We start from the raw sequence: 22,325 nt of genomic DNA, 5'->3' as shown, positions 1-22,325 counted from the left end.
CAGCTTTGGGTACTTCCCAGGCTTGATTAAGATACACATAGTTAGCTAAACCAACTCAATTTGTAAAGAGACTTAACATTAAAATGTTCCCTATTTGTGATCACCCATGGTACTTTAAAATCATTCTTGCTAATTTTGCATTTCTGATGACCCAACGAAGAGCATTTACCAAACACCCACAGTATCAAATCTTAGATGTTTATTTATTTTTTATTTTTTTTTAAAGATTTTATTTATTTATTCAACAGAGATAGAGACAGCCAGCGAGAGAGGGAACACAAGCAGGGGGAGTGGGAGAGGGAGAAACAGGCTCCCAGCAGAGGAGCCCGATGTGGGGCTCGATTCCAGAACGCCGGGATCACGCCCTGAGCCGAAGGCAGATGCTTAACCGCTGTGCCACCCAGGCGCCCCCAAATCTTAGATGTTTAAAGACAGCCTCCAAAGCGAACAAAACACAAATTCTAGAGAACAACCTACAAGTCAGGTTCTATGTAATTGCTGGCTAGATGGGAACCTGACTGGAGAATGCAACAAGAGTTCGGCTTTGGATGAGAATGCCAAATAGTTCTTAAGGGTTGTCTTCCCCACACTATCCCCGTCGCCCCAAAACAGTGGATTGCTACTCTGAGACTTTCCGAGTGGTGGGGAGCAGGTAGAAATGATAAGCAATACTAGTCACATTAAGTATATTTGTTTACATCCCATCTCCTTCCACAAAGGATTTGAGTACGTTTATAATATGCAATTTTGTCTACATTAAAAAATCAGGATCATAGAAAATACGTAAGGAGCAGGAATATTTGTCTGGGCTAGAGATCGCTAAATTTTGCTGTGCCTAGAATCACCTGGAAAGCCTCTAAAAATCCTGATACCCATGTGGCACCCCACATTGTTTAGATCAGTGTATGGAGGAGAGAGGTAGAGAATAATAGTTTTAAACCTCCCCAGGTGTTCCTATATGCAGTAAAGTTTGGGAACCACCGGCAGAGAAAATACACATTAGCAACACCTGGGAAACCACTGCAACTACTGATGTCTGCGCTCCTACCCTGAACCAATGTAATCATAGTCTTGTATGCTGGCAACTAAGCACTTGGTACTGGGCACTGGATAATTTTAAAGCTCCCCAGATGGTAACAATGTGCATTCAGCATAGAGAACCACTGCATCGGGGGAAAGCTGGTATGTAATTACAAAGGGGACTGATTTAATTTTTTATAGGTTCTTTTATGGCTTAAGGCCATAAAATTGGTCCTGAGTTTCCTGGTGGCCAAAGTAAATAGAAAAACAATCATTTGAAATTGTTCTTGTCATCCATATGTAAAAGCTTACCAGTTCCTTGGAAGAAAGAAAGCTTTTCTTCCTAGGTCTGAAATGTCTTGAGTCTTCTTCCAGGGGCCATTGAATGACGTTATGGATCACAGTTTTATAAACACCCCTAAGATAAATGACATATGGCAAGTTTCATATTGTCGTTTCTAATTGCCATCCCTGAGGGAAAGACAGTGATGCAGGCTGTTGGGGTGGCGGTGTGGGAGTAGGACCGATGAAGACAGGATGAGAGGCAAGTATGACACCCCTTCAGAGTTCCCTGAAATTACGGCTTCCCCCAGAGATAAAGGCTGGGACTGCGCACCTCCAGGATGTTGGAAGGGTGTCCTATGTAATTAGAAATTACAATTCTCTATTAGAAAACTTTAAAATCAATTACTGCCTCCCCCCAAAGGGTACAAAGCTTGACAAAGGCCTGGCTAGCGAGGGTAAAGAAGTGGGGAATCCTGTAGGAGTCACAGCCACCATGGAGAGCATGTTACAATTGGTGTGTGTGTGTGTGTGTGTGTGTGCACAGATGTGTATGTTAGAGAACCTTTTGTTTATCAAAAAAAAAAAAAAAATAACCTAGGTTTGAAAAGGTGGAAAAATTTTGGCCTGGAAAGAATGAACAGAGAGAACGGTCTTCTATGCTCCTCGGTAAAGGTTAATTCCCCCCGCCCCCCGCAGTCGGGCTTTTCTGGCATCTAAGTACCCTTGATTTAATGGCGCACCGTTTGTAGACAAGAAGGGTTCTGAGTACCGTGCTGACTCCATGGGGTTAAGCCTTGAAAGGAAACCCATTATTGGCAGGGCACATTGTTTTAGGCCAATGTAATGTTCTGGGGAGGCAAGGAGAGTTTAAGTTAGGTTGGGTATGCCCATTTCCTCTTGAATTACGATCTAGCAGGGCCTACAGCAGATATTTTAGTAAAGTAGCTGGCCACAGGCATAACGATACTTATGGATCACGTGAGTTCTCCTTTTCTTGAGAAATTCTAAGAGCACCCTGTTAGTCCAAAGTAGACATTCCGAGGTTTCTTTTCAAAGGAAAATGGCATGTTCTGCTTAAAAAAGAAAAAAAAACACACACACACACACACAAAAACGCAACTGCATTTACCATCTAAATTTAAGGAAAGGCTTCCTGGAAAAAAGTCGAGGGATGAATTTCTTGCACTTATTTAAAGTAGTCTCTGGCGTTCCTATAAATCTGAAGGATGAAAATGAACTGCTTGCTATAGAAGAAACAGTAGCTGGGATGTGGGAAGAATCCTGCGGTGGCTAATAAGACGTCTTAAGGTTTGCATATGCAGAGGATAACCTTAAGCTTGAGTTTGATATTTCACGTTGCAGCTCACAAATGAGCTGCCTTTTATTCAAAGAACGCTGTTTTCCCGTGGGTGGGTGTGTACCCAGAGCGGGCGCGGTGTTGGTTTTGTGCCTTGTAAGGTTGACACAGGCAGTGGCGACTCGCGGCCACACCGGGGCAGCCTCTCCCCTGCAGGCGGCCGGGCCGGGCGGCTCGGCCCCGGGGAGCAGACAGCGTAGCCAAGTCCGGCTGGCTGAGCTTGCCAAGAATTTAAAGGGGTCTAGAAACATCCATGTTTCCCCCTTCAACAATTACGGCGAGCTCAGGGCTCTGGGTAAAAAGACCATGGGGTAGAGGAATGAACTGAGCGAGATTTTTTTTTTCTTCCTCAGGTTAAATGCCTTCAGCAACCTCCCCCCACCCCCCATGCCCAGGCCGCCCCTACCCCAAAACAGAGGGAAAGCTGGAAGGGGAGGGTGGGTCAGCTCGGCAGGCCAAGCCCGCATCCGCAACCCTCCTCTCCCCCCCGCCGGGCAGACCCGCCCCGCGGCCGGGTGAGCCCCAGAGCGCCGCTGGAGAGGCCTGCGGGTGGGGTGGGCGTGGGGGCAGAACCCTGCCACCCGGCGGCCCGCCCCCCAGGCCGGCCTGTGATTGGCTTGGGGGGCGCGTGTGCCCGCCCCGGCGAGGCGGGGAGGGTCCCCTCGGGGCGCCGGGTGGGAGGAGGCGGAGGACGGGGCGGAGAGAGCTGGGGCCGCAGGGAGCGAGCGAGGGGCGGGCGAGCCGGGTTCCGGAGATCCGAGAGCAGGCTTCGAGAGGGGCGGAGAGTGGCGGCCGGGCAAACGGGGAGGGAAAGCCCGGCGGGCTCCGCGCCGCCGCCCGCTGCTCGGCGCTCTCTCGGGACCGCCAGCCCGCACGGCCCCGCAGCCTTCCGGGAGGAAGCGGCGCAGGCAGCGGCCCGGGCGCGCGCTCGGGCTCCCTCACCTGCCGGCGTCCGGCGGCTCCCCCGGCGGGACGCGCGCAGGCCGGGCGCGGAGGAGGAGAGAAGACCGGCCGCCCGCGCCGCAGCCCAGCCGCCCGGGAGCGCCTCGGAGCCCGCGCGGGGCACCGGCTCCATGGCGACCGGGCTCGGGGAGCCGGTCTACGGACTTTCGGAAGACGAGGTGAGCGGCGTCCCCTTCCCGCCTGGGACTCCCCGGGGAGTTCCTGTCCCGCGCCGGCAGGGAGTGGGTACTGGGCCGACCCCCGGGGTGCGCGTCCCCCGCGCCTGCGGCGGAACCCCAAACGCGGGTGCGCCGGGTGGCTGGGGCCCGACTGGGGGCTGGTGCTCGGGCCCATCTGCCCGGCGCTCGCGCCCCCCCCAACCCCCAGCGGAGTGCATTGTTTGTAAATTGAGCGGCGCGACGCCCTTCGAGCCGGGGTTCGCTCGGCCGCTTCCCCCAGCCTTGGGCGTGGGAGGAGGGCGCGTGCGCCTCTGTAGCCCCCTGATCCCCCTCCTCTCCCAGCCGCGTCTCCCGGGCTCTTGGGCAACTTTCCGCCTTTCGCCCCTGCAGCCCGGGAGTCCATGATGTGTGTCACGTCTGGGTCTCGGCTGGGGGCCCGCGCCGCGCGGGGGAGCCCCGGGCCGCGGAGGAACCTGAATTGTTCTCCACCCCCCTCCCCCCGGAACTTTCCGGTGATAGTGTCGGCAAGTGCTCTGATGAGTGTGTGCTTATCACGGAGTGGGCAAGACGCTCGAGCTGGGTTGCAGAGTCGAAACCAGGAGTGTGGATTTCGGGGTCTTTTGGTAGGGGAGGACGGCCAGCATGGTGGCAGGTGCTACTGGAAACTTGGAGGAAGCTTGCAGCCCTGCCATTTTTTTCCCCCTCCCAAGGATTCAAAGCCCGGCACCTCCGGGGTAGGTGGAGAGACAAAAGCTCAATTGATCCCCTTTATTAATAAAGCAAATCAAGTAAGCCACACCCCCAAGGCTGTAGGTTTGAGAGGAAAGAGCTTTGTTTTTACCCTCACTCTCTCCTCGCGGTTTCCCACTCCTCCCTTTGGAAACGATCCTGCTACATCGCTGCCTAGCCCTCTCTCGACCAGCCACGCTCGGCTCTTATTGGTGTGTTGCTCTGCCAAAAAGGGGGGTGGGAGGCCTGTCGCTGGCGCGGCGTGACCGGCAGGCTGGATGGAGCAGGTAGGAGGGGTTTGCCATCTGGCGGGGTGCGCGCTCAGGTCTGGCTCCCCTTTCGAGAGGTGAATTTACAACCCATGGAGCATTACTCAGCAGGGAGGTATTTCCTATCCTGGTTGTGCATTTCATGAAAAGTTGATGCCTGGAAATTCAAGGATTTCTGGCTTTCTCTTCTTCCTCTCCTTTCTTTTCTGAGGTCCCCTCTTTCTCTGGTGCTGGGGGTGGGGTTAGTGGAGAGGCTATTATCTAGACCTGCCCACGTTATGGCTTCTCTCTCACCGGCTTTCTTGCTCTGGTATGGGGTGTGTGTGCGTGTGTGTGCGCGCTTTGTAAGTGTGTAATGAAATAGTTACCTTGGGGTGGGGAGAGTGTTGGTATGACTTTTTTTTTTTTTCTTTACAGGGCTAGGTAAAGCTTGCTGTGGTATGTAGTTTATCAAAGAATGATCACAATGCAAATAATGTGTGATATACGTTTTCGATTATTTTGCCATGCTGTGCTCCTGTAAAATAATTTCCCTTTTTGGTGCAGTTACCTGGGGATGGGTGAAAAGGATCATTGTTTCTTTCACCCAGGGGGTTCTCCTCTCCCAGGCTTCTCTCCCCAGCTCCACTACCCTTTGAGAAGCTTTCCCTTTCATTCTGTACTTCTCCGTTTAATTAGCAGCCCTAGATGGCTGGCAGTGAGCTTTTAGAAAGGTGCCGAGATACAGACATTCCTAAACAAAGGGCTTTTGAGGTATTGTGGGGGAAGACAGCTGCACTTCAGCTCTGGTCTCTCTTGTTCTAAATTACATGATTTTTAATAGCGCGCTCAAGAAAAATACATCGAGTGTTTTCGGAAATTCAGCTGGATAAACGAGTCCAATGCATGTCCCTGTTAATCCTTTGTTTACATTTATATCTAGTGTCACCATCTATCTAGCATACATCTTGCCTCTTTAGATGAGTTAACTCAGATCTTAACTGGTGTCCAGTGTGAAAGTGAAGGATGGAATATACACAGAATTGGTGTGTGTGTGTGTGTGTGTGTGTGTGTGTGTACGGGTTCACTCCTGTATGTTGCTAGAGGGGTGTTGGGCTGTGGGGGAACAGCATGAGGTGATGAGAAGACATTTTCTTGATTGAGTGATGGCAATGTTGCGAGTACTGTTGAGTTCCCCAGCACGTTATATTACAGAAGACAAGTCGCATCTGTTGTCTTTTTTCAGCTTCTCCTCTCAGTGAAAAAAAAAAAAAAAGACAGGACTGTTTTGATGACTTCACATTTCTGTGGTATTTGCTTTTTATGGGAGGTTTCGCACCGTCAGGTTAGCCTTTGGAAAATCAGAGAACGCCTTCGTAGAATATTAACAAATTGTTGAATTTGCGCAGCTTGTTTTGTCCCCCTGAATTAGTCAGTGTAAGAAAACATGAGAGATCTTCACGGGCTCTTAAGGCAGACCCGCTGCTGAAACCGGTGGCGGGGTTGGTATTCCAGGGCGTGTTAAATGAGTGCAGTTCGGTTTGCACACTGCGGGCGCTTTGGAACATCACACCTGAAGATACTGTGATTGGCGACATAAGAGTTACCTTACACGTCTCTGAGCAAAGCTGGCACCAATACCTAGCACATTTCTTAAAAAGTCACTTTTCATTGGAAGTTGGTGGAAAGCATTGTGTATTTGGAGTGCGCTTAGTGTCCTGTCCCATCTCAGCAAGATGTCTTTTGCTCTAAGGACTGCTGGTGATGAAGCATTGGGTGGGATGCTGAGACGGAGGACCTTGCTCTTAGGTCCCCCAGCTTGTAGAATGAAAGGGGTTAATAAATAGGGGCTGTGCTTGTGTGAGTGCACAGATTTTATTTTTTGTGTCTTTCTGGCTGAGGTGGCGTTCATAGCTACTGACTGAAGTCAGGTCACCTTAGGGAGACCAAATTTGAAATTGCGGTCAGATGACGGACTTTGGTGTTAGAGAGATTAGCAGATTAGCAGAACTTGTGATGCAGGGCCCAGCCTCAGATTTGGTTTGGAATCAGAGCAGTTGGACTAGTTGCTGCATCTGGCTTGGTTCCTTGGCGGTTTTTTGTTTTGCTTTTTGTTTTTATTTTTTTGGCAGTTGGTAGCACATTTGGGCAGTTTACTTGGGAATGTTATTGTTAACTTCCTGAGGTCTTTTATTACAACGTCTTAGAAAGGTGTCCTTTATTGAAAAGATTTCTGGGGGAAATAAAGGCTCAAGTCTGAATGACAGCTTTCTTACTAGATGTGGCAGTTTTTGAGTGGTTACAACGAGGCAGATGGCATAGAAATGAAGGCCAGGCTGACCTGGGATAGTACTTTGACACCCTCCCTCTGTGTTTTATGCAGACAAGAATAGTTGGCTAATGTTTCATATTGCCTACTCTGCACCTAGCTCTTTGTTAAGGCTTTACGTCCTTGCTGTCTCATTTAATCCTCATGACCCCCCTAGGAGGGGTGCTGAGATTGATGGATCAGGACTGGAGGCTCAGAGATGTTAAGTGACCTGCATAAGGACACACAGGAAGTGACAGAGGCAGGATTTGAACTCCATTCTGTTGATAGCACTAGTTTTCAGCGTTCTTCCTCATTCCAAGTGCGAGTGTCTTTAAAGGGCTTCAGAGCTAGGTTGTTGAGGTTGATTGGCAGTGGAGATAAACGTCAGAAGTTGTAAACGGAAGACTTCTAGGTCGGCATCGACCAGGAGGCTTGCTTAGTATGGTCTCTACTGTGTTTCAAAGCTTGGAAATTTTTTCAGAAAATGGCAAAAATCTGACCTCGCTGGGGCTCCATTCTCACCTGCCAACAATTAGTGGGTCCATGTTGTGGCCCTGGAGATGGGATAGCTGTGCTGTAGTTGCTAGCACCCCCACTCCTCATTCTTTTAGGGTTCCTTTTACTCCCTAACAAACCTGTAAGGTTAAACCGTTGGCATAGGTATATTTTCTTGAAGATGTTGTCAACTTTAAGATGCAACAGGATTTTATGGACCACTAAGACAAAAAAACTGGTGTTGCACAATGATAGACCATTAATTTTGTGAACCATCCTTATTTCAGGGTGTTTTGGAATTCCTGACTCTCATTAGAAACCTGGGATGCCCCTGGACCGTCAGATTTAGTACGTTAGTCATTCAACACTTTCGAGTCAGTTGCTGGTCAGGTTTCTTCTGCCTTTCTGTTTTTGAGAAAAGGGGTCGCATCCGGGAAATTCTCCTAACTGGGCATTGGCAGAGAAGACACGGGGAGCCTACAAGCTAGACCACCTGAGTAGCGATCTGTAAGGAATTCAGGGTAGTCGTTAATTTTTAAAAAGTGGTCTGTGTGTATTTTCAAGAGATTACTTGAAACCCTGCATGCAATCTTTGCAGCTGTGCAAAACGATCACAAGATTGCTTTTGGAAATTAGTTAAGATATGGTTTGGACTAAAGGTGGATTCTGAACAGCCGTTTTGTAGAGGGAGATAAAACCAGCCCATTTGTTCCAGCTCTGGATGCTTGAACCGAGTCTAGCCGTGCTGCGTGGTGTGCTTTATGCCTAGGACGCGAGCATATTCCGGTTACAGTCTGCACTGTGATGGCTAACATTTAAGAAAAACCCTTAAAGGGTCTAGGTTTTACTGTGACATTTAAAAGCGATTTTATAAACTGGCGAATATAATGTATTGTCTTCAACTTCTACTCTCATTCAATTTTTATTTTCTTCAAGGGCTCTAAGGCATTTGTAGAAACTGACATTTTAATTTATATTCGGTTTTCTTACGTCAGAAGGTTTTAAATGATGTCATTACTGAAAAGCAGTTTCCTTAACTTAAGGAATAAAAATAATTTTGTTTAAAGGGGCGAGGACTGTGGCAAAACGGGAGTCCCCAGCCCATCCTGGTTTCTTTACCGTAGCAGAACACAGTTTATAGAGAAGTGGTTGAGTGATACTTGGGCGTCTCCTCAGTGCAGCGAGGACCCACATCTCCAGCAAACTTCCTTGCAAAGTTGTTTTCGTGATATTGGGAGCATCAGTATACTTGCCGTATATTCTCATAGCCTTCACCAAGCCTATCTCCAGGAAGAAATCCCTGACGTTAGAGAATGATGTCACACATCATTGCAGCAATGCTTTTGGGATGCTGTTAAGTTGGCTGCACTCATTGTGAGGGAAGAAACTTTATGCTCGTTGCTAGTTAACTCGCCTTCCTGCATCGTGCAGTTACTGAACACAGAAGCGTGGTAGTACGTGACTGGTGAAAGAAACAAATCAGTTTCTCTTTGACAGATTGAGATCATCTTAAAATTTTTATTTTGAGTTAAAAGGTTTGTTTGAACAGATTTTATTGGTGCCCTTGAATTTTGGGTCCTAGATGAATAGCAGCAAAATGAGATTTTAACTTAAGAGTTTTCAGGTGTTTTTGATGTTGTAGGTCTTTGAAGTGTTTTTGGCTTAGTGATCTATTGGCAATAAACTATCCTTTTGACAATCCATATTAAAGAGGATCAAAATAATACATGAATAATGATGAAAATAAGTATTAGGATAGTAGGATTGGTGAAGGCTATATGAGAAGGGTAGCCAAATGTTACTTTCTGTTTTTGTATTGTTTCTCTTCCAGGTCACCATATAAACAAATATATCTCGCTTTCTGACTATAGGTGGCAATGTTTGTACTGTTTCATGATGCTACTCTTGGTTGGGGAGTTGCCTCTTGGTGGAATATAGAAATGAGAGCTGAATTTAGAGGTGAAGTAAAAGAAACTAGATTTAGAAACCAATATTTCCCCACAAACTAAAAAAAAAAATTGTTTAGTAAAAACATGTAAGGTGATTGTCAATGTGAGCAGTATCAAGAAACATCCTTTTACCCAGGGGCTATTAAATTTGGAAGAGGAACAGGCATTTGGATCTGGGGGGAAAAAAACCCCACAAACATGCACACAGAAAAGTTCCTTTGAGAACCATGGTCACGTCCTTTGTTCTTGGGTGCATAGAGACTTCTTAAAAAAAAAAAAAAACAAACTAGTTCTGCACGGACTGTTCTGGAATTGTTGTCGTTGACTTTGAGGAGGAACCAATAATTATCACCACTCCCGAGTATTTGATTGCTGGAGAGCTTCTTGATTCCTGAGGTAAGACTGTGGCTCAGGCTCTAGCAGAGAGAAAACCAGCGGTGGAAAGATCTGGGACACTTAATTTCATGAATACGTAGGACCTCGTTAGAGGTGTAATGATTTGTTTTGAACCCGAGTGGCCTGAATGCTGGCTATTATTGTAATACCTTTAGGTGAGGAAAGCTATATTCCATTAGCATATTTGGGGTAACTAGCTTAAACTCGACCCTCTAGTCGACTTTTTCTCCCTGACTCCAGAGTCCTGTATTGATCTGAACTTGCCAAGTGTAATGGTGAGACTCTCCGATTCCCTCGCTGTCATCAAATTCAGTGTTGGGTGACTTGTTGGCAGGCAGGCATCCACTGAGAGATTTTGTATTTTTAAACCTCCTGTTCACCAAGCAAAAAGGGGCCATTGAAAAGTGCCTTTGTTCTTTAGGAATTTTTTTTTTTTAAGATTTTATTTATTTGAGAGATCTAGAGAGCACGAGTAGAGGGAGGGGCAGAGGGAGAGGGAGAAGCAGACTCCCCGCTGAGCAGGGAGCCCAATGTGGGGCTGGATCCCAGGACCCTGGGATCATGACCTGAGCTGAAGGCAGCTGCTTAACCGACTGAGCCACCCAGGTGCCGGAAAAGTGACTTTGTTTTTAGTGTAAGATGCTGTGATGTGAAATCCATGATGGAACTTGGAAGGGCTCGTAGGGATCATGGTCCCATGAAGGGGATAGTGGGCCCATCGCTGGTCCGGGTGGTGTCCTGTCATCTGCGATGTGTCCGCTGTGGTGGACCGAGGCTTCCCAGGCACATGGGAGTGAAGTTCGGATGGATTGCATGAGTGACTCAGGAACGTGTCTGCCCTCTGTCTGCTGGGTGGAGACCGTGTGCTCTTTCTGCCTTTGCGCGTGACTGGCCGCCTCCTGCGGACCCCCGTGGGGACCCTGTGGTGCAGCGACAAGGGCAGAGTTGTGCCTGTGAGTCTTGGTCTGGCCTCTGTTAGCACGGTTTGCACTTTCCAGCTGCATCCAAGGCCTGGCCCTTCTTGTCTTCCGTGGATGCCGCTGTGGATCGTGGTTTGTACTGTGCCTTTGGGAGCGCGGTGAGGCCGGACTGGTGTGGGGGTGAAGCGCCTTCGCGGTGGGAGAGCATTGCCGTCGGGGAGGGTCGCCAGCACATTCGTATCTGGCGGGAAGTCCCACCAGATCGCCTCTGTGGCACATCTGTTGTGAATTAATGTCTCGAAACGCAAACCTAGTTTTTTCAGTGATCTATAGGATTTCGAATGTTCCATGGACGTTTTGGCAACTGTGTTAGAAGTCACCAGCCTGGGGACTCTGATGGAGACAGGCTTGGGTCACAGGTAATGGAGAAGATGAAGATCGTCTCTTTGGATTTTTCCTCTTTATATGAAGATGTTTGTTGAATGGGTCAGTTTCACTTACATGAATGTGTCTTGTTTTTTTTAAATACTGGAAGTTATTCTAGTCTGGTGCCGTCCCCCCCTTATCCCCACCCCCCCCAAAACAAAAGCAAGCCTAAGCTATTTAGAGAATTTGCTGAGTAAGCTCTCCCTGTGTATCTCACGCAATTAAAAGCTCCACATACTTACTCGCAAATCTCCCAACTACCTTTAGAACCAGAGTCTGGAGTCTGTTGATTTCCCCCCCCCCCCCCCGCTCCATTTTTTTTCTCTCTCAGTTAATAAGTGATTCATCTTCGGTGTTAGTCTAGTGCCAACTTCATCTTTGTCAGTTTGGGTTGGAAAGGGGAAGGAGTGTGAGGTTTAAAGAGAAAGCAAAACTGAGAATCCGTTTGCTTCCTTTTATCCTCCTCCAGTTCCCTTTGTGCCTTACGGCTGGGGTGTGATCATTGACTGCAAGCAGAACCGCAAGCAGGTCGTTCCTAAATTTTGAACCGGCTGTCGGTCCTCCCCGTTTGTTAATAACGCCAGAGGGTAAATGGATGTGGCTTTTGTATTAAGCTCTGTCTGGAGGGAGCTGGACCCTGTGTTATCTGAGTTCTAGAGTATGTTGATGCCGATAATTGAGAAATTGCCTTTGGAAGAGATGTCTTCATTTCCCTGGCTGTTATTAGTGAAAGAGAACACGTTGAGCTTGGCCTTAGGAGCTTTTCCTTTCCTCCTTTGAGAAGTGAGGTAGAGAAGAACATCGTGCAGCCATGGGGTGACTGGCAGGGTGGGGAGGTATTGGAGAGTATTGAAAAATGTAGAGTGGTCACTACTCATCTAACTGGAGAAAGCAGGTTACAGAATCGTGGGTGCGGTCCCATTGTGCTTAAAAGTATTTATGTATAGGAAAAAATGACTGGGGATGTATCCCAGGACGTCCATGGTGGTTTTCTTTGAGCAAAGGGATTTCAGGTGATTTTCATTGCCTTTTAATGTTTTTTCTTATATTTTTCTACAGAGAAGTTTTTCTCAATATAAAAGTAAGTTTCAAAGTGAGATAGAAACCTCCCAGATGCTTGTAGTACTTCAGGCTTTGGGTAAAAATGAGAGCACTTGCTGAGAGCAGATACTGATAGTGTGTGTTCCGTTGAACGTAAGTTCATCGAGGGCCCGCCGTGTGCTCTGTATTTAAGGATATCAAGGTCATCTCGTTGCCACTCGTGCCTTTGAGGAGCTGCCCGCCAAGATGGGAAGCGGAGGGATAGGTGAAGGATGGGACATTGTTCAAAGTGACCAGGAAATCAGACGACTTTTCACTTGTAGCTTGTAGAGCAGAGGTCTCGTTTTCTCCATTGTGGACACTTCAAATTTGTATTTACGTCCTTCTGTGCATTACAGTTGCATAGAAGTAATTTAAATCTTTAGTAATGTTTTAGGTTCTCTGAAATTTTTTGTGTGCATTATAAAAAACAAACTGAAACCTGTTTTTTTTTTTTTTTTTTTTTTTTTTTTTTGTGTGTGTGTGTCTTTGGGTTTTGCCTTAGCGTCTTGCTGGTGCAGCCCTGAATCGTTTTAGATGTCAGAATGGTGCTGTGCACAGCTGTGGTCGCCTGGGCAGGTATCTAAGTATCTGGAAGCTGCTCTTTGTTTGGCCTTGGAGCAGACTTGTAATGTCCATATGGTATCAGTACATCCGAGTCCGTTTCATGGTGGTCCCTTCCCAAACAAAAGGGTGCAGTTGACAGATGTCACGTTATGTGTCATCTGACCCTTGTCTCTGTGTGGTTCCCCCCCCACCCCGCTGCTTTTAGTATTTCTGACATAAGGATGCATCTTACAGTTGATCTGTGTGCTTAATGTGGTCGTGGGTTCCTTGCACTCATACCACACTCCCTCCTTCCTGTCCCCAAAGTTAACAGCCTACAGAACTGTGGTGCTAGAGTTGGCCGATCTCAATATGTGTATTATGGTAGATTATTGATAGTTGTCATGGAGATGAACGTTATCTCTTGCTCAGTTACGATGGGTCTGTTAAGCGCCCACCTGGACAGTAAGGACTGTGCCAGCTCAGTGGTGTCATTAAGGAATCAAGTTGCATTCTTTACTCCACTGTCGAAAGTCTAGCCCTTTTCAGAGATCTACGGGTCCTCGGGCTACTGCAAGCGGCAGCCAGAGCTGTGTTCTTTTTTCCTGCTTGCAGAGCAAAGAGAATGGCTTCCTGTGTCTTTCTCTTAAGATTAAAGAAATTTCATTCCCAGAAACACCCAGGCAATCTCTTGTGTTCCATTGGCCACTGAAGCTTCGATCTGCTTCTCTCTCAACTAGCTAATAGCAAGGAGGGGATGGAATTCCCTTTAGTGTTCTGAGGGTCTACCCCTTGAACTAAGGTGAAGTCAGTGAGACCCTACGGTCCACCTGTTGGAAAATTCATCCCCCTTCAGATACATAGACGTTCAGAAATACCCATGGCTCCCCTTCTCTAGGGAGGCAACCCAGATATTCATCTAAGTATTGCAAGGATCTCTAGGTGACATACTGTCCCTTCTCTTAAATTTGGAACGAGTTTTTTTGATTGTTTTTTTTTTTCTTTTTTTAATGGTCTAGTGACTTATGGCTGAATAGGTTAGGTCCCCCAAACATCAGCCTACAACGGTAAAGAAAGAGTAAGATACTACAATAAACTTCCCACTTGGGAGAGGGGAGAAATCAGAAAACTCAGTGTGGTAGCTGGCGGATCAGGACTAGCAAGGAGTCCTTGGCTTGGTCAGCTTGCCTGGCAGCTTCTGGCTCTGCTGGATTATGCCCAGTGTGAGGCCCTCCAGTGGTCCCTGTCCTTTGCAGCTGCACCTGGATGGGGCTGGCGCTGGCAGACTGCCCCTTCCTGCGTCCTGCTGGGTGTGAGTTTGAGGCTTTAGGGTTGTGTGTTGGGGGGTTGAACGGCCATGGACTAGCGTCATCTGAACCTGAATGTTTGGCAGTATTGCTCCTGTGAAAACTTAGCGTCTGAGTTTGTTTTCTCGTCAGTTCCTTGGGCTGATGAGAACAGCCAGTGACCTTATCTAGATGAAGTCTCTGGTTCTGGGAATTTCTGTGTCTTAGTGACTGGTCTCCTGCCCTGTTCATTCTCAGGGCTTCTGCCTCAAGGCAATTTGAAAGGAGCCTTGAATGAAGAGGCACACAGTTTGGGTCCAGGAGCCAGCCAGGCACTTGAACCCGCTCTGCGTTTGCTCTGCCCATTCAGAATGATCAGCTTTCGCAGACCGGGACCGTGGGACCCACGGGACCCTCTACCTGCTTCCTGACGCAGCCTTTTCAATTTTATTTATAGCACTTTTTTTTTTAAGATTTTATTTATTTGGAAGACAGAGCACAAGCAGGGGGAGGGAAAGAGGGACCAGCAAACTCCCCACTGAGCGGGGAGCCCAACACGGGGCTTGCTCCCAGGACCCCAAGATCATGACCTGAGAGTCAAAGGCAGACACCCACCGGAGCCATCCAGGCGCCCCTTTATAGCACATTTTATACAAAATCTGTTATAGTTAGGGCTCTTGATGGCAAGCAGCAGTGACCAATTCTCATGAATTTAGGCAAAAAGGGATTTATTGAAGGCATTTTGGATAGCACAGAAGTATCTGTCAAGCTAGAGACCTAGGCCTTAGATAGCAGTCAGGGCCAGGGGAGGCTGGGCACCCCACATCCCAGCCAGAGAACCCTGGCTCCCTGGCACTGAGTGCTGCCTCCGACCCCGTCCTCTGTCTCCGGAGGCTGCGTGGCCGCACTCCTCCTGCTGGGGTTGCACCAGCTCTCCTCTTTTTTTTTTTTTTTTTTTAAAGATTTTATTTATTTATTTGACATAGAGACAGCTACTGAGAGATGGAACACAAGCAGGGGGAGTGGGAGAGGAAGAAGCAGGCTCACAGCAGAGGAGCCTGATGTGGGGCTCGATCCCAGAACGCTGGGATCATGCCCTGAGCCGAAGGCAGACGCTTAACGACTGCGCCACCCAGGCGCCCCAGCTCTCCTCTTTCTTACCCGTGTTGGGGGTCCTCGCCACCACTCCGGCTTAGTGATTCAAGAGAAGGGCTTCCAAGACCCAGACATGGTTATACTCACAGTTATGGTTTATTACAGTGATAGGATACAGAGCAAAATCCAAAGAAACAGCTGCCTGTAGTGAGGTCCAGAGGAAACCAGGTTCTGAACTTCTGGGAGTTTTCTCCCGGGGCGGCGCATGGGATGTGCGTAATCCCTCCAGCGGCCGCTGTGACACCACGTGTGCAATGTTGTGCACCGGGGAATCTCCGCAGAGGCTCCACGCCCTGGGGTTTTCTTGGGGGCTGCTCCTGTAAGCACCCTCTCTCCAGCACTTTCTACCATTGCAGACGCCAGGAAGGAGAGTCGCTGTTCAGCCTAGACCACGCAGTGGGCACAGTCCAGGCACCATGAGCACACTTCTCATTTAGGGGACATTTTGTATCTGTGGAGGGAACCGTTGACAGTTCCCAGACACCAGCCAAGGGTCAGTCTGGAAAGCAGGCCTTTGCAAGGAGAGCAGTCTTGGGCCTGCTGCACTGCTTCTGGCCTGCGTCCGGCCTCTTGGAGGCCTGGGCCAATCTCGGTCATGTGCCAGCAGCCCTTGCTGCCAGGGGAGGGCTACGAGGGGTTTGTTCCTCCCTTCTGAAAGTTTTGGTTTCTGTCGTGGGAGGTGGGCCTGGCTTCCCACCAGAAGTCACACTGTGGGGGAGCCCCAGACGTAGGAATGGTTTTCAGACACTGGGCGGCACAGCATCCCCCTCCTCAGAAGAAGACCCCGCTCGGCATGAATCAGGCCCATTGTAAATGTCACATGAGTGTTCGTGGTAATGAGGCGATGCGGTGTGTGTTTTGAGCATTTGCCATCCCTGCGTCAGGGAGAGGCTGTGACATGTTTTTGTGTCCTCGAGGAGGGCTGAGTGCCCCCCCCGCCGTGCTGTAGAGGTGTGGGCCCTCTCCAGGGGCCTCATAATAGGGGATATGATAGGGGTTGAGCTGAGAATGAATGCGGTGTTGCCAGCTACTTGAGGTTTGGAGACAGAATATTCTAGATGGGGAATAGTGAACAGGAAGGCCCCAAGATAAAAATGAGCTGTAGGAGCAGAAAGAAAACCAGAGTGGCTGGAGCATGGGGGGGCCTAGCAGGTAGCGGGGTCAGAGAGGGGGATGGAGGAGAGATAGGGAGGGCCATGGCAGCCACTGTGGAGGGCTGGGGTATCCTCAGTGCAGTGGGAAGCCATTGGAGGGTTTTGGGCAGGGGAGTAGCGGGATCTGGGTTGTTGGGGGGAGGACAGGAATGAAAGCGGAGGCCAGTCAGGGAACTGTGGTACTGGTCGGTGAGGAGGTGTAGCAAGCCGGGGTTCGGGGGCCGGGGTGGGGAGGTGGAATGGGTGGACTCTGCATAGGCTGGGGAGGGATTGCTGGGACTTGACAGTTGCAGAGACAGGACCTAGGATTTTGGTGTGAGCAATTACGGAGGGAGACGAAGTCGGGAGATCAAAAAGGTCTGTGTTGATGGACTCAAAGTAATACAGCTACGAAGCTTCAGGGTGATGCCAGCAGGCACGTGGATATGAGTGTCTAGACCCCAGTGGAGCTCTCAGGGCGGGGATGGGACGTTGGGGCCCTTGGTTTCTAGTTGACATTGACGCCTGGGACTCGGGAAGGTGAGGACTCGGGTGAAGGAGCTGGCAGGCCCTGGGCGAGGAGGGTGGCCACTGGGGTGGGACTGGCCAGCATGGCTGGTGCTGTGGGGGACGAGTGCCCGGAGGCCTGGGGGCAGATGCGTTGGTGGGTTGGGTGAAAACGGAGGGGTGGGAATGGACACCGTGGAGAGGAGAGTGGAGACACGTGGGGACTGGAGGAATTTTGCTGTGAACACGAGTGGAAACCTGTGGCTTCCAGAGAGCAAGGAATGGGTCCTGGAGGATGTTTTCTGCAGTTGGGAGACCCCAGAGTGTATTTGTGTGCAGAGAGGGAGAAATTGGTGCAGTAAGGGGGTCTGCCTACACAGTGAGCTTGGTGTGATCAGGCTGTGGGGTTTCTGGGCCTGCATTGGAAATCATCTCTGGTTGTGTTGGCATAGGGCGACCCTTCAGCTGCCTCAGGCCGAGGAGGTGGAAACGCTAATACGTCAGTGCTGCCCTCCTTCTGCCCAGCGAAGGCCAGGTGATGGTGGACAGGGGTCATGAGTGTAAGTTTCCCTACAGTTGGGAAGGCACGGAACACTGAGCACCACACACAGAGCTGCATAGCCATGCTGGGCCCTGGGACCCAGCCTCGTGGCAGCCAGTGCCGCGCGATGCCCACCTAGTTCATGCCTCGTGAGTGAAATCACAACTCAGGATTTTAAGACGCACAGAGGAGAATTGAGAGAGTTTCTTCACCTTTCAAATAGGATATCAAGCTTGAGAAGTCCCATTCTAATGCGTGGTTGATAGCCACGGTACACGTTCTGGGGTCCTCGACCTTCTCTCTCCCATTGCCCTGACTCTTCGAAATGCTTTCATAGGCTTATGTTTTATGTATTCTTTAAAGCAATAGGATTTATATTTTATATTTTATATATTCTTTAAAGCAACTCAGTCTTGTTGGAATGAGGCTGGTCTTAATACTCAAAAAGGTTAATAATTGGAGGAAGGGGGACACCTGGGTGGCTCAGTCAGTTAAGCATCTGCCTTCAGCTCAGGTCACGATCCCAGGATCCTGGGATCCAGTCCTGCTTTGGGCTCTTTGCTCAGCAGGGAGCCTGCTTCTCCCTCTGCTTGCCGCTCCCCCTGCTTGTTCTTGTGGTCGCTCGCTCGCTCTCTGACAAATAGATAAAATCTTAAAAAAAAAATAATTGCAGGAAGGGACAGNNNACTAATGGCCAGTTTTATGGATAGGATGAGGTGGGTTGTTGGCAAGTCCAAATCCCATAACCTCCCTGTTGCTCCAGGAAGGAGCACCTGCTCAGTTTTCTTATTGTGGTGATTTTAACTCCTAGGCAACAAGGACCATGCCCTTCTTTGCCAGGCAGCCTGAATTCTGGAGTCTGCAAAATGGCGTTTCAAGCAGGTGCTCTGGTGGGGACAATGACAGTTTCAACCGTTTCTTTGCCCTTCTAAGAATCTGTGGAAAATAAAACCCAGGGTGTGTCAAAGGATCAAAGGCGAATCTATGCCCTTTTGTTGAACATATTTGCCTCTTTGGGGCTTGGAGAGGCAAGAGGTCTGTCTTTTCAGTTAGAATTTTACCTATTCTCCTTCTCCCAAATTCTAGGTGAAGGCATAGACTAGAAAAAAGGGATAATCTCTATGGCACAAACAACTTAGGATTCAAAAAGATCTTAAAAATGATTTTTTTTTTGGCCAGCTGATCTGATGAGATTGTCTGATCTGCAGGTGTCTTGGATGGAGTGCACACCTCCCGGGCCTGATGTTGTGCTGGGGATGGAGGTAGCCAGGGGCATGAGGCTCTGGCTCCAGGAAAGTGTCTGATCTGTTCGAGAGCAGCACGCAGACAGCGATCGCACGCGGTGGTCTTTGAAGTAGCAGAAACAATTGTATGGGATGTTGCTTTTGGGTCTGGGGTGTGAAGAGAGGTGGAAAAGCCAGCCAGGTGTCCAGCTTCACACAGTCAGCTTCTGAGCTAAGTTTTATTTATTTTTTAATTTTAAAGATTTATTTTTAAAGATTTTGTTTATTTGAGAGAGAGCGTGTGCGCGCACAGACAGAGAGTGAGAGGGAGAAGCAGACTCCCCACTGAGCAGAGAGCCTGATGTGGGACTCGATCCCAGGACCCTGGGATCATGACCTGAGCCGAAGGCAGACGCCTAACTGACTGAGCCACCCAGGTGCCCCCGGAGCTGAGTTTTAGATGAAAATAGGCAAACAGCTGAAATTTGAGCACTTTCCACATGCTAGATGCTGGTATAAAGGTCTTACAAAAACGGGGGCGCCTGGGTGGCACAGTGGTTAAGCGTCTGCCTTCGGCTCAGGGCGTGATCCCGGCGTTATGGGATCGAGCCCCACATCAGGCTCCTCCGCTATGAGCCTGCTTCCTCCTCTCCCACTCCCCCTGCTTGTGTTCCCTCTCTCGCTGGCTGTCTCTATCTCTGTCAAATAAATAAATAAAATCTAAAAAAAAAAAAAAAAGGTCTTACAAAAACGAATTCGCCTCATCTTCACATCACCTCTTTGAGATGGGTCCTTCTAGCTCCTTTGTGCCGGGGTGAGAAACTGAGGGACAGAGATGGTCATTGACTTGCTCAGAGCGTCACAGAGCTAGTAAGTGGCAGAGCCAGGACTTGGACCCAGGCAGTCCGGCTCGCAGGACCATGGGTGGAACCACCGTGCCGAGGTGTCTCAGGGCAGTCTTCAGGGATGGGGAGGAGGGCACCGCGCAGGCCCTGGTGGCCAGACCGAAAGGCAAAGAGGAGGTGGCTGTGTGTGGACAGCCTGTGGACCTTGTCAAAGAACTGAGTCCCCATCCTCTGAGGCCCTTTAGGAAACTGGTATTGTTTTTTGCTTTTCTGGTGCTCACCGTGCAGCGAGGGGAGAGTCGATGTGAGGTGAGTCACGGTAGGCGGTCACGCAGCTGGCCAGTGGAGAGGGTGGTGATGACTGTGGGAACCAGCAAGGGGGACAAATGCAGGAAATATTTAGGACACGGGTGGCATTGGATTGGTTAGTGGTTGATGAGGCGAGAAAAAGGAAGGACTCTAGAATAATCACCCACGTTTCTTATTTCCGGGAGCTACATGGATGGGAGGAAGGGAGAAACCTACGTTTATTTCTTTTATTACTATTAGTTTTTAAAGATTTATTTAGTTTAGAGAGAGTGCGCGTGTGAGTGGAGGGAGGGACAGAGGGGGAGGGAGGATCCTTGAGCAGACTCCCCACTGAGCGTGGAGCCCTACGTGGAGCTTGATGCCAGGATCCTGAGATCATGACCTGAGCCGAAATCTAGAGTTGGCTGCTTACCTGACTGAGCCACCCAGGTCCCCCGAGACCTGCATTTCGTATATACCTAGTATAAAGGTTCTAAACTGGGGGACATGCCCCCTCCAACACTTGGCAATGCCTGGAGAGATTTTTGGTTGTCATAACTTGGGAGGTGCTACTGGTGTCTAGTGGGTTAGAGGCAGGGGATACTGTGAAACATCCTACAAGGCACAGGGTGTTCCCCACCATGAAGAAATACCTGGCCCCAAATGCCAGTGGTGCCAGGGTTGAGCAGTCCCACTGTGTATATACAGTGTATATACTGAGTGTATATCAGTTTTACATCGCTGGCTAGCTTAACCCATGAACCAGTCATGAGACCTTGTACATCCCGTCTTTCACAGTTTCCAGTGAGAAGACTTAGAGGGGAGCAGGGCCAAAGCCAGGGAGCTAGTAAGTGCCAGAGTTGGAATTTGAACCCGTGTCTTCTGTATGTCAGAATCCAGACACATCTTCTCCGTTCTCCCTGCAGCTTTTGTTCCTGCTTTCCATTGCTGCAAAGGAAGAGGCACGTCGGACCGTGGGCTTCTTTTTCTGTAGCGTGGGCTCCAGACTGAGGAGGCAGGAAGGAAGGTAGTTATTTATACACAGCTCTGCATAGGATCGAATAGCTCTGCGTTTTCCGATCCTGAAGGTCTTACAGTGAGGATTTCACAGAAATACGATCGTTGAGACGTTGGCTTCCCCCTGCAGGTCTGAATATGGGAACACATACTATATTTTCCTTTAAAAATACTACTGTTAATTTACAGTAAGATAAAACACAGAAATTTTAATTCCAAACCCTGTTTATTGCTTGTGCCTATGAACTATTGCAGGCCCCCTCATAGTAATTTAATTACTAAGTATCCCTTTGGGAAGGGATAACATGAAGACGGGAATTTGGAAGATCCTATAGGACTGCTCTGGATTTAGAGATAAATGTAAAAATAGATTGATTTGCCAGAGGTAAAGAGCCCTTTCGAGAATCAGCTTGTTTTAGTGTGATCTAGAATGACCGGCTGGCTTTTGGTAGCTCAGGATACAGCTGCTAATTTTCTAATGGGGTTTCTAATTATTATCCAGCTCCTGGGCGGATTTTGGATGTATTAGCAGCCTTCCTTGGTAGCTTGTGACATTGAACCCTCCATGATATCCTATTATTGATATTTTCAAGGTTAAGTATTTTAAAATCTAGCCTTGGATGGTGATGTGAGGGAGGCCGCCCCACTGAAATTGGGATCGGAACTTTTATGGGCATGATTTGTCTGTTTACAACAGTCCTTGTGTTGTGTGGTCTTATTTTTTGCTGGCCACACGGTGCCCTGGTGCTTGGACTGCTGGGACCATTTGGTGAGCATGAAGTTTCTATCCTTCACCCATTGGATCTCTTGTCCTGAAACAGATGGGGTCTTCAGTCCAGCCAGTGCTTTGGGGGAGTCCTGTTTGCCGCACCTGCTAATCTGTTTTCAGTTCTGCTGGAAAGTCAGTGCTCGAGGGAGTACTGAAGGGTGATCCCATCATGGAGATTGGCAAGCCAACAGCAGAGCCTCCAGCTTTATGTTGGGGGAGTCACGTTTGCTTTGTGGCACAGGTGGATACAAAATCTGGGTGAAAATGAGACAAGGAGGACTTAAAACTTCATTGTTGGCTGCCATCTTGGTGTTAGTGGTAGCTAGCCTGGATTACACCACATTCAGCATTGAACTCGTGTGGTTTCTGCTTTTCAGATCCCTTGTTTAGGTTCACAAGCATAACTCAAAAGTAGTAGTAGGAAGTTTTGGTAAACTGAAGGCATGATCAATGAAAGGAACTCTTGTAAGTATGTCTCGGTATTGAGGCATAACCATCAACATAACAAACGTAACGTTTATTCACTATATTAATGTTAATATTACTCAGTGCTTAACTAATTGGGCTGAGCTTGTTTCTGCCCCCAAGATTTCCCAGTGAGGAAGACCTTATTCTCTATTGCTTGCCTTGGGAAGAACGGTTAATTGCGGATTCCTTTTTGGGATGGGAAGACTGCAG

At 48.8% G+C, this 22,325-nt stretch overlaps 1 protein-coding gene across 1 annotated transcript in view; it reads left to right on the top strand.

The window, feature by feature from the left end:
* The first annotated feature begins 3,712 nt into the window (after positions 1-3,712).
* Positions 3,713-22,325, top strand: part of NEDD4L (NEDD4 like E3 ubiquitin protein ligase) — a 329,372-nt gene continuing 310,759 nt past the window's right edge. The window contains exon 1 of the mRNA XM_040632477.1: positions 3,713-3,783. Within this exon, the coding sequence (XP_040488411.1) occupies positions 3,736-3,783 (48 nt within the window). The 5' untranslated portion in view covers positions 3,713-3,735. The remainder of the gene's footprint in view (positions 3,784-22,325) is intronic.

This window comes from Ursus maritimus, unplaced genomic scaffold (genome assembly GCF_017311325.1).
Source record: "Ursus maritimus isolate PB19 unplaced genomic scaffold, ASM1731132v1 scaffold_18, whole genome shotgun sequence".
Lineage (NCBI taxonomy): Eukaryota > Metazoa > Chordata > Mammalia > Carnivora > Ursidae > Ursus > Ursus maritimus.
The sequence above is the reverse complement of the archived record's forward strand: the minus strand, read 5'-3'. Positions and strand labels throughout refer to the sequence as shown.